General features: G+C 55.3%; 1 protein-coding gene across 1 annotated transcript in view; it reads right to left on the bottom strand.

Moving 5' to 3' along the window:
- The window catches only part of TUNAR (TCL1 upstream neural differentiation-associated RNA), a 45,908-nt gene extending 36,172 nt beyond the window's left edge, over window positions 1-9,736 (bottom strand). The window contains exons 1-2 of the mRNA XM_059183034.1: window positions 8,966-9,736; window positions 8,383-8,711 (exon numbers count right to left, since the gene is read on the bottom strand). Coding sequence (XP_059039017.1) covers window positions 8,383-8,532 — 150 coding nt within the window. The 5' untranslated portion in view covers window positions 8,533-8,711; window positions 8,966-9,736. The remainder of the gene's footprint in view (window positions 1-8,382; window positions 8,712-8,965) is intronic.
- Between the last annotated feature and the right edge of the window lie 2,340 nt (window positions 9,737-12,076).

The following is a 12,076-nucleotide window of genomic DNA, read 5'->3' as shown; positions in this document are numbered from 1 at the left end:
TGACAGTGAAAATTCCTCCTCCTATAAGATTCGAGGAGAAGCATCTGCAGTGAGCAGGGCCGGGAAGAGTCTGAATGTTCTCAGCCTTTTCCGTGTTGATATACAGCTGGGCAGGCTGGCTTCACGGGGACCTGGACCAGGGCCCTGTATTAACCACTTATCCCACCTGCGAGACTCCTTGTATCTTACATAACTGCACCCCATTACTCACTCAGCTGGCTGTGGAGGCAAATGTACAAGGTGGTCCCTCTCTCCCTCCTACTCCACCATGCCATCACTATTTATGAGTGAGATTTGCTGTGCTTAAACCCAGGAGGGCCGCTCCTGGTAAAAAGGCCAGAGCTTCTCTTTCCTGGTGGCAGAAAATAAGGGCCCGAGGAATAATGTCTGGGCCTCACTGTCCCATCTGTAGGAAAGCCAGAGCAAGAGTCAGACAGGAACCCAGACAGACTCTGCTCCTCTAGAACCATTGTTCCTCCAGAACATCCTGGGGCCCAGAACACTGCCTGGACATAGCTGGGGTCTGGGAGCATTTGTGGAGGCAGAGCAGGGAGGACAGCAGGACCACTAGGATTAATGGCAGCTGAAGAAATTGTGCAGCCCAAGGTCAGGAGAGATCTTGCCTAATTCTAGAAAGTTCTTCTGGAAGAGATTTCTAGATCCACTTTGATAACCCTGTCCAGGGATGAGTCACCCTAAACTACGGTGCCCGGTTAAAGGGCTTCACCTGAAACAACATGTATCTGGTGGAGGGCCTGGAAACTGAGCTCTGCCCCAGCCCACTTAAGCGTGTCCCCTGGAATGGGGTTTCAGAAAGCACCGTTCACCGCCCTCGGAGCACCCAGCCTCGTCAGTCCTCGGCCCCCACAGGCCAGAGGGAGCGCTGGGGGGCTGCGCAGTTTCAGGAATGGCACAGAACGCAGTGTGGCTCGAAGGGCAGAAGCGAGGGGCGGGAGGCAGGAGAGAGACCCAGGACCAGAGCGTGCAGGGCCTGGCGCCTTCCCAAAGCCGCTGGCCACTGCTCTTGGGGAGACAGCAAGCCCCCCGAGAGCTCTGAACAGAGGAGGGTGGTGAGACCCGCTGGAAAGCAAACTGTAGAGGGCAGGAGAGAAGCCCGGAGAGCGGCTGGGAGAGAGGAGGGGGGCCTGGGTGGAGCTGATGAGAGTGGCCAACCAGGTGGGGGTGTTATTCTGAGGATTCTGCAGCAGGAAGGGCCACTAGTGATCAACCAGCTGTGAGAACCCCTGGGTCTGGAATGTCGTCATGCCTGAGAGAGGAATTACAGGGCAGGTGTTAAAAATATACCTGGTTCCAATACAACAGGTCTGCAAAGGGGCTCAGGGCATCTGTATTTTAGTAAGCTCCCAGGCACGTTCATGGAAGTGGTCCCCTGGATCACACTGGAGATAAACCTTCCACCTGACGGCCCAGGAAGCTTGGGGCGAGGACAGAGTGTGGCAGAGGCTTGCCCCAAACCCAGGTGAGACAGAGAGAATGCAGGCCTGAGGGACAGGTGCCTAACTCCCCCCCGAGGCTCTCCCCGCTGGGCACTTTGCTCCGCTGCACCAGCGACGTCTCCCAGATTTTGAATGGACTTCTGAAGGGTGGGGGTGGGGGGCCCCATCCCAGGCCTCAGGGAGCAGAAGCAGGTCATAGACACTCTGCTGCTGCCCACTGTCTCCCAGCACAGCCCCCAGCCCAGCCGCACTGAGAGCTGGGGCTCAGCATGCTTGTGATGGACCTCGGACAGCACCCACGGGACGGCAGAGTGAGGGGGTGGCTCCCAGGGCTCAGGCAGGACCGGGGGCAGGCACACCCGATGCCAGGAGGAGATGGCACCCAGCCTGCACCCATGGACGGAGCTACGATCCCAGTCCACAGCCATGTCCTGGGGCAGGCCTGTGGACAAGCAGGGACACTGCCTCATCGAGAGGGAATTTAGGGACTGACCGAGGCAACGTCAATACTGTCAGCCAAACGGACCGAGGACGGTCTCGACATTCCCTTCTAGAAGCTGGGTGTACTGTTCCCCACCTACTTTCTGGGGGCGGATATGGGGTGCAGACTTCCATTTCTCCCGTTAGACTTCACATCGCAACGGCCAGGCTTACTCTTCTCAAAGTACTCGATAAAGCCCTCTCAGCAAGTTAGCTGTCCGCAGTCATACATCATCTTCAGCCGGGCACTGTGTTCTCAGGCCACATGCATTGTATTAAAAAATAGAAGACTGGTCAATATTGATCGTGACGCCGATGCTGACTGCCGTTATCATCCGCTTCCTGAATTAAAAGGAATCGGGGATCCTTCGGGGGTCACGTCAAGGCCACTAGGAACTGGGACGGTTTACCCGTGCTGGAACAGAGCAGCAAGTCGTCCAGGATCTGGGACGACGTGAGTAGGTAGAGGCTGAGACACCGGGGTGACCAAGGTCGCGGATATTCCCTATTTGCCAGTCTGCTTTAGGATGCTGAGTGGGGTAAAGGTCGGCTCATCACAGATTATTAAGAACAGGAACCAACGAGGGCTACACTGAGCCTCCCAAGCACAGAGCCTTGCAAATTCGGAGACGCACCACCCTCTGCCCACCAGGAGAGCCTGTGAAGGGGGCGGTTGAACCCCGCGTACAGCACTCCTCTTGTCCTCGCTCATCGTAAGCCACGCACACAGACGGCACGAAAACTTCTAAAATCCTTTAGTGAATGTATGCCAGGACTCTTGGGGCTGTAAGCAGACATTAAATCATTTCTACGACCGTGTCCTAAATACCGTTCATCATAACCACAGATCACAAACATCGGTGCCCTCTTGCCTTATGCCCGATACGTCTGTACGGCCACTTTTGCATTTCCTGCCACTTAATAGCCATATGTACTAGAAATCTGGCCCAGAGCTGCAAAGCCTGGGCATCTGTTCTCTCAAGGTTCGGGGGCCAAAGGTGCAGACTCAATGGGTCTCACGGGAGCCGTGCAATGTTCTTTCTAATTCGCCGAATCAAAAAATTGGGCCGGCCAGGAAGATGTTTTAGTATCTCGCTGATGGCAGATGAATCACAGTTGAGTTTTCCAATGCCTTCTGTCCGCTTTTTCTCGTTAATCACCTATCACAGAACTTAAACCTCTGGCAGATAAGCAGTTTAGGAATCTAGGCGAGGTAGAGGGAGGGTCTGGTTTGTTAAGACTTCGCTCTCAGGACACGGCCAGGCCAGCATTGCAGCCCACAGGATTTTAAGCCGCCGGCAAGGAGAACCAGCCTGAGTGTCGTTACAAGAATGGAGGGACAGGGGTGCCTGGGTGGCTCAGAGGGTTAAGCCTCTGCCTTCGGCTCAAGTCATGATCCCAGGGTCCTGGGATCGAGCCACGCATCGGCTCTCTGCTTAGCAGGGGGCCTGCTTCCTCCTCTCTCTCTGCCTGTCTCTCTGCCTGCTTATGATCTCTGTCTGTCAAATAAATAAATAAAATCCTTACAAAAAAAAAAAAAAAAAAAGAATGGAGGGAGAGGTGACTTCAGGGACTCCCTTACTGGTTGTAAACTGTGTGTCTGGAATCTCCTGTCCTACGTTTGGATGCCACTTGTCCAGATCTGCAGGCCAATCGGCAAAGATCAGCCGGAGCTCAGTGAAGGCACGCGGACTCCGATGGCCCCTAGAAAGCCCATGGTGATGGCATCTCTAGGCGGTAGCTTGAAACGTTCTTCAAAACCTGCATTTCCTCCAAGTCCTGGAAATTCATTTTTTTTTTTAAGATTTTATGTATTTATTTGAGAGAGAGAGAGAGAGAATGAGCCAGGGTGGGGGAGAGACAGACAGAGAGAGGGAGAAGCGGACTCCCCACTGAGCAGGGAGTCTGACTCGGGGCTGGATCCCAGGACCCGGAGATACGGCCTGAGCGGAAGGCGGACGCTTCACCGACTGAGCCACCCAGGTGCGCCAGTCCTGGACCCTTAAAAGCTGCAGCTAAACCTTGAGATTCTGGTTTTTGTCCCTCCTCTTTTCCTCCCAGCTCGTTGTTTAGGGAGGATTAACCCGTGTAGCATCTTGGAGGTGCGGTCATGCTCCTTTGGGAAGCTTCTGTTACATAACTTCGATTGTGAGGTCCTTCTCGGAGGTGTAGGCTGACAACGCCTCCCGAAACGCCCTATGTGCCAGGGTGGGCTCACATCCCCAGGGTGACACGGGACCTGGAGAAGTTATTTTTAGCCTCCCCGGAAGAACTACCAACACTAACCCTTTTGGGGGAAACTTTGACTTATTTCTGAACACGACCAGAATCTAATACACCTGACGCAAGAGTTAAAAGAAATCCAATATCCTTACAAAAACCCCCAACGAATTCAAAATTCTCAGGATAGTCAGATCAGCCCCACAGGTCACCCGCATAGAATCCCCTGCCTGTTCTCTCGGTGCCGCGGTGCTGTTGAGAAATTTGGGATGAAAGGACACGATTTGGTTGCCAGGCACATTGCAGGGATGGTGGCAGTGAGGTGTGGCGCGGGTGACTTAATTCTGAATCCTCTGTGGTTCTGCCAATTCACTAACTACGCGGGTTCCAGCGCCACGCTCCAGGGGACACTCTCTCGAGCCCCAGGCTCCTCATCTAGAATGGCCGGTTGGCGACGTCTCCTCTGCAGACAAGACAAAGTGTGTTTGAGGACTTCCGGTTCCCTTAGCCGCCGCTGTCCCCTCGGTATCTGCCGGGGACTGCAGCTCTGCTAGGGAGCCTGACCTCGGACAGCAGCCTGCTTCAAGTGTTACAGGGAAGCCCGTGCAGAGAACCCGGCAAAAACACCACTGCCAAACCTCCAAACTTCTCACCAGCTTTCAGCTTCGGCTGAGTTCTAGGCTCTAATTAAAGTACTTCCCATTTGCAAAACAAACGGCAAACAGTAATTACATACTTCCCCTCCTTACCTTCCAGGAACAGCCTGAGACAGAGGCAGAGCCTCAGCTTCCCCAGGACTTCAAGTTACACACACAGAACGTCATGCTCTTCTTACCCCAATGACCCAAATTACATACAGGCTCCTGCGGCTCCGGCCACACGGACCCTAGAGAGGGTCACGGCTCATTCTAGCCCTCTCCGATGCGTGCCAAGACTCCACTGGGCGGGGATGCCGGCATAATCGCCTTTAGAATGAAAGCCCCATCATCACATGTTCAGGGGAGAGTCTCCGTTTAGGGTACTAAAGGGAATGTTTTATAATGACTGGTTCGCCTTACTGTTTATACAGATGTCTAATTGGAAATGTTATGTAACCTTACAATACGGAGCATCCTCGAGCTATTAATAACCAGCTGTATCCTCAGCCGAGGACTCCTGACACTTAGATTTGGAGAGATCACCTTTTCTAACACACACACACACACACACACACACACACACACAGACAAGTGCAGGCACGCACACAGACACAGGAACACAGCCACACTCGCCGCAGGTACACCCACGGACGCCTAGAGAACAGGAATAACTTGTCCACAGTCCCAGAGCCAAGGAACAACAGAGTCAGGGACAAATCCCACACTTCCTTACCTCTGGGGATGTTCCTTTCATTGACACATCCCTTAAGTACCTTCGCACATCCTTAATGTTACACAAACTCCCGGCACCCCCTAGGTTCCCGGGATGCCGGGCATCTCAGCTCTAAGCAAGGATTCATGTCTAGGCTCCCGATTCACAGATAGAATGCCAACAGGGTAACACCTCATTGTTCTTATGCCTTTGTGATACGAGCCCATCCTGTCCTCCCAAAAGAAATCAAAGGCACCCCAAATGTATTTGTACACGAGGCCACTGTATGTACCGTACCCATGAACCCAGCCTTAGAGATCTTCCAAAAAAAGGTGGGTTTAAGACAAACCCAAAACTGAAAAGGGAGGATTTATTCTTGATTACACATTCTCATGCTCGGGGTGGGGGGGGGGCAAAAGAAAGGGAAAGAACTGACTAATTAAAAACTAGATTATCAGGCACGGAAGTAATGTTTTACTGTGTGATCTAGCTTTGGATATCAGTCGTATGATCTATGACATAAAAAGTGTCTTTTCATAATTACATTACCATTTTCAAAAAGTAATTCAACAAAGATTGTTTCTCTGCATTCGTTTTTATACCAAACTGGGCAGGTTAGCCATGACAAGCTGAAGCATGGCATCCACGATGCGGGGAGATTAGATTAATATGCCCGCATGAGATGCATCACTTGCTGTTTCCAGACTCTCCTACCTTGTCAAAATGAAAGCTTTGCTCTGGTTTTGTGAATTTCAAGCAGTCATGAAACCCACGGGGAGCTTAGTTTCTGGGAAAAAGGTGAGATATGCCCATTTCACTTGGGATTCAGTAACACTTTAAAAGCTTCATTAATCCACATCTTAAAAGACCTATGACAACCCCATTAAGGGCCCATAGGTCAAGTTGATGGATTTAGCTGCAACAGGCAAAGAACAAGTCAGGGTCTAAACATTCCTATGGCCAACTTTTTGTCACAGTCCCTCTGGGTCCCGACTTGGGTGGGTTGCACCTGTCGCTAATATAACCAGCAAACATGATGGGGGTGGGATTTCTAAAAACCACTTTATTTACATGGTTAATTGTTTAAGCTGAGCAGTCTTTATCTATTCAACTATGATGGATTCTTTCCAGAAAGGACAGGCAGGCTCACCAGCTTGCCGATTTCAAGCCAGCTGGACCTCTAATTGATGCACTGTATTTGATCAGTTCCTAGGGGCCAATGTCATTTCTCCCAATGAAAAGCCTAACCCCATAACCCTAATCTGGCACCTTGGGACACTTTACAGCCACCATGCTTTAGACCAATAAATAATCCATCCACCAGGGCACTGCTCAGCCTTGCCCTCCTTGGGGTAGAAGCTAAATCTTGCAGTCCCCCCTTCAACCATGTCTTCTTCTTGGAAATCAAGAGCATATTCAGGGCAGAGCTGTTAGTCCGAATGCATGTGTCTGATGAACTCACGCACCCCGGCTCAGGCCAGCAACCCACTCTCCTCCTGATCCCAGGATCATTTAGTTGGAAAGGAACCAAGAGGTCATCCAGTCCAGCTCTGGGAGTCAGGAAACTGAGACCCTTCCTGCTAAGGGCTCTCCCTGCACCAATACGAACACTATACATGTCGGGGAGACAACTGCCAAACCCAACATTTGGACACTTGATCAGTAAACGAGCCACTCAGACCAGGTTGCTTGAAATGCTGCAAGCTGGAGAAATGGGCACCAGCAGAAGGCCCCATGTCTACATCAAGCCCCTCCCCCTTTTTTCTGGGCTAGCAAGTGTGCAGTTGGGCTGACAGGGACCGCTGGGCAAGTGTGAGCCAAGATGATGTTTCCGACAGGGTCAGTTCCTAAATGGGGCCCCTCTGGGATCAGCCCCCCTGTGCTTGCGAAGTAACCGTCTCTAAGACTTACACAACCAGAGGAAGGTGGCCTGGATTAGCCCTCACCCCATGGAAAGGTTTAGGACATGGATTCCGGGGCTGAGCACATGCCAGCAGACAGAGCCTGGGAGGGGTTGGGAAGAGGACCCCAACTCTGCCCTTTGCATCCCTGAGGAGGCCTGAGAGAAACAGGATGGCAGGAAAGGGAGCACCCAGGGGACCATGTTCACCTCTCCCCTTAACTAAGAAGTAATCTTGTGCTTACAGTTCACAAGAGGGCTTAGCAGCCATGGTGGAGAGGAAGGACAAGAAGAATACAAGCTATAGGCAATTTGTTTCCCCCAGCAGATCCTCCCCGGCACAGGTGCTTGCACACACTGTACGCAATGATTCCAGAAGGAGGCAGTTTGTAGAATTGGGACAAGCGTGTTTGTTACAAGGGGGTCAGCTTGGCGGAAAGAAGACCCTGGTTTCCAAACCTGGTCTCTCGCACTCTGGCCTTGTGACCTTGATTAAGTCATCCAACCTCTCTGGGCCTCAGTTTCCAAATCTGAGCCATGGAAGAAGGGGGACCTACTTCCCTGGGTGTTTCTCAGGCACGCTACCCGGCACAGCTTGGACGCCCATTACGTAGTCACTATATGGGAGTCGTCTCCCTGCACAAATGAGTCCCCCCCCCCCCCCCACACACACACACAGACCAGTCTGAGCCAAGATGCATACATATATCCTTATCTGGACCAAACAGGTCTCCCGCCTGTGTGTCAAGCCTGCATCTGCCTCCCCGATGGCAGTGGCAGAGGAAAGCTCCGGGTCTCGAAGGCGCCCGGGAGCTTTAGCCTCCCAGGCAGGGTTTGGGGATACAGGAAATGGAAGGGTTCAATCGGGAGCCCCGCAGGCTTCCAGGCTCTCGGTGGGGGCCGAGCAAGGGGCTCGGAGGCGGCCTCCTGGCCAGGCGAAGGGGCTTTGTTCCCGAGGCGGAGGGCCTGGCTTACCGAGCAGCGCATCCGGAGGCGGGCGGGGGGCGCGCGGGGCACGCAGCAGAGCCACAGCCCGGCCGGGGCCCGGGCGCCGGAGCCGAAGGAAGGCGAAGAGGAGGAGGAGAAGGTGGTGAAGGAGGAGGCTGCCGCGGGCTCCTGCCTCATTCTCCCGGGCAGCGCCGACCCGCTGGCCGCCGCCGGCTGGGGCTGGCCGCCGGGCGACGGACCCCGTGCGCGCCGCTCATGTCCCCGTCCGCCGCTGGCGAGGTGTGCGCGCAGCCGGGTCGTCTCCGGGCGGCGCCCCGGGGATCCTCATGCCCCGCGCAGGGGCTCGGCAGGAGGACCTCGGGGAGGCAGCGCGGAGGGAAAGAGAGAAAGAGAGCGTGAGAGCGCGCAGAGCTGCACCCCGCGGGCGCCCGGCAGGACCGCGCCGCCCCACCTACCGCGCCGCTGAGCCCCGCGCTGCGCGCCAGGCGGGGCGCCGAGCCCCAGAAACTTTAGCACATGGCCGGTCGGAGGCCGCGGGAGGTGCTGGGCTCCGCGCGAGTCCCCCACTCCCTGCCCCAGTGCCGGCCCCCGCCCCGCGAACCCAGTTTACCGGCGGCGACGGCGACCACGGAGGTGGGGCGCCCACCGGGCTGCGCGCAGAGCGGTGTGCACCGGCTCGGGGGGAAGAGGAGAGGGCCGGCGGGGTCGGGGTCTCTGCGAGGGAGGGGCACCTGGGCGGTGGCGATCCGAACGGGTTAAGGCATCCTGGGAGGGGGCCGCGTGCGGGTCGGGGTCTGCAGCCCCGCCAGGGGAGGGTCCGTGCGCCCCCGCCCGCGCCCCGCGCGCAGCTGCTGACAGCGCGCGCGGGCTTCCCTGGGCCGCGGGTCTGCGGAGCCAGTCCCGTTACCTAGCGACTCGCTCCGGGGAGCCCACGCTGACGCGCGCGACTAACCGGGCTGCGGCAACCGAGGGGAAGGGAGGGGAGGGGGAGCGGCGGGAGGGAGGGAGGGAGGGGGAGGGCGGGCGGCTGGGGCCGGAGCTCCTCCCTCCGCCTCCCCCTCAGCGCAGAGGAGGGGGCTCCGGGGAAAGATTTGGCCTCAGCCCCGCCGGGGAGGATGGGGAGGCTGCGGGAGCGGGTAGGGGATGCGCAGAGATGCTCCTCCCTCACTGGGGACGCAGCAGCAGGTGGCGGCGTGGCCGGTTGAGGCCCGGCGCCTACAGGCGCGTGGAGACGGGTCCGGCCCGGGCGGGAGCGCGGCGACTGTGGTTGTGGACGCGTGGGTGTGTGTGACACCCTCCCACCCACGTGGCATACATGGGGACCGGAGGACGCGAGTGAAGGAGGAGCCTCCTGCTTCCTTGGTTTCCCTCCCTCCTTCCTAGACATTCTGCTCCAGCGACGACTGTCTCTTCGTCATGGAAGCGCAGGTCCCTCAGCTCCGTGCTCTGAGCTCCTCCTACTTTCTGAAAACAGGAGGTTGGGGCAGCTGCCTTGTCCTGATCACACCACCACCACCTTCCCTCCCCGGCCCCTGGCGATGCCTCCCCACCCCAACTCCCGCGTCCCCCAGCTTGCCCTGGGGACCCTATAACGTGCCTTAGGGTGCCTTCCTGTTTCTGCGTTTGGGGCCTTGCAGCCTGGGGTTCACATTTGGGCCTTTTCAACTGTCTGTAGTACGTCGGATGCTCCTTTAGTTACTTCACATCTTCAGTAACCGGAGAGCTTGTCAGGGACACACAAATCAAAACCGTAATGAGAAAACACCTCACGCAGGTCAGAATGGCTGACGTCAGCAAGTCAGGAAAGGACAGGTGTCGGCCAGGATGCGAGAAAGGGGAACGTCCCTACACTGTGCGTGGGAATGTGAGCTGGTGCGGCCACTCTAGAAAACAGTATGGAGGGTCCTCAAAACGTTGAGATTAGAGCTACACTAGGACCCAGCCATTGCATAACTGGGTATTCAGGCCAAAGACACAAATGCAGGAATCCGAAGGGGCATGTGCACCCCAGTGTTTGCAGCCACAGTGAGCACAATGGCCAAACTATGGGAAGAGCCCAGACGTCCACTGACATTGACAGAGGAGTGGATAAAGAAGAAGTGGTGGGTATACACAATGGACTATTACTCAGCCACCGGGAAATGAAATCTTGCCATTTACAATGTGGATGGAACTAGAGGGTGTTACGCTAAGCGAGATAACTCGATCAGAGAAAGACGATTATCATACGATTTCATTCATATGTGGAACTTAAGAAACAAAACGGGCATGGAGGAAGGGAGGGAAAAATAAAACGAGACGAGATAAGAGAGGGAGGTAAACTGTAAGAGACTCTAAATCACAGGAAACAAACAGAGCTGCTGAAATGGAGGGAAAGGGATGGTTGGGGTAACCGGGGCACGGGCATTAAGGAGGGCACGTGACGGAAGGAGCCCTGGGCACCGATGAGTCCCTGCCCTCACCTCTGACACTAATAATGCACTGTATGTTGCTTAATTGGATGTAAATAACAAAAGAAAACATAAATAAGCTGGAGTGCTTGTCCCCAGAACTCCTAGCTAAGTACCAGCATCTAAGATGCTCCGTGAATGTGAACATGGATTTGCTCGGACCTCACCAAAATACACCCCAGTGCCCAGGACATGATGCTATGACACATGAAACCTGTCATACTGGGCAGGGATCACAGCTTCTACAAAGTTACTTGCCCAAGTCCACCGGGTGCTTCCGGGCTGAGCTGGGCCCAGAACCTAGGCTTCCTGGTTCCCAGGCTTTCATACCTCACCACTGCTCCCTCTTCAACAGCTGGGTTCAGGGAGTCTCGCCTATCCACTTCTCAGATGACCTCCTATTCCTGTGACAGAATAGGGGCCACCTGTGGCCACAGCGGCAGGACCAAACTCATGCCCTTTCCCCACCCTGGTGTCTTCTTTTCCTTTCTGGTATGCATGTGGGGAAGAAGAGGGAGAAGACACGCCCTCCAGAGGACAAGCAGCATCCTACCTGCCCAAGAACACCCCATACCCCAGCTGTGGATCTCCACCGTGCAGACCCCCTCCCTTGGGAGCTTTGGGAACCAGCAGGACCTGCGTGGGTATTGCTGGCCCAGTGATAGGATACTTCCTCCATCATCGTCATCATCAACGCCATTGAGAGGTCGCAACTCATGTGGGAAAACCCTACAATCCCATCCAAGCAGAAGCCTGGATCTTCAGAAACTGAGGCCAAAGGCAGCACTTTTCTAGGAAAACCACTTTGCAGCTGAGCCCAGGTGCAGTGGTTGAAGTCTGATGTGTTCCAGCGAAATGGAAGCAACACCTCTGAAACCCCAACCACATTTTTATGGTTGGTGACAGCCAGGGCGGATTCTAGGCCCATGGGGATTCTAGGAGAAGGGTGCCACGGTGCCTCGGTGGCAGCCAGCTCCCTCCTCCTCAGCACACACTTACCCAGGTGCGTGTGTAACCGAGACCTAACAAATGAGACCTCAGACCTTGTAATCTACCCACAACCAGTACCAGGGGCCCCACTATTCCAGGACAGCAGGCAGCTTGGGGGAGGGGGGGAATGGGCCTTGAGGGCAGAAGCGTCTCATTCACAGCACACAGAGATTAGAAAAACATTAGATTATGCGGTAAGCGAAGCAAGTGTGCTCATCCTGTAGGGGTCTGCATGTGGGCTGGGGTCGGGAGGCCGCGGGAAAGTCTTCCCCTACGCTGCG

The sequence above is a fragment of the Mustela lutreola genome, chromosome 7 (assembly GCF_030435805.1).
Source record: "Mustela lutreola isolate mMusLut2 chromosome 7, mMusLut2.pri, whole genome shotgun sequence".
Taxonomy (NCBI): domain Eukaryota; kingdom Metazoa; phylum Chordata; class Mammalia; order Carnivora; family Mustelidae; genus Mustela; species Mustela lutreola.
The sequence above is the reverse complement of the archived record's forward strand: the minus strand, read 5'-3'. Positions and strand labels throughout refer to the sequence as shown.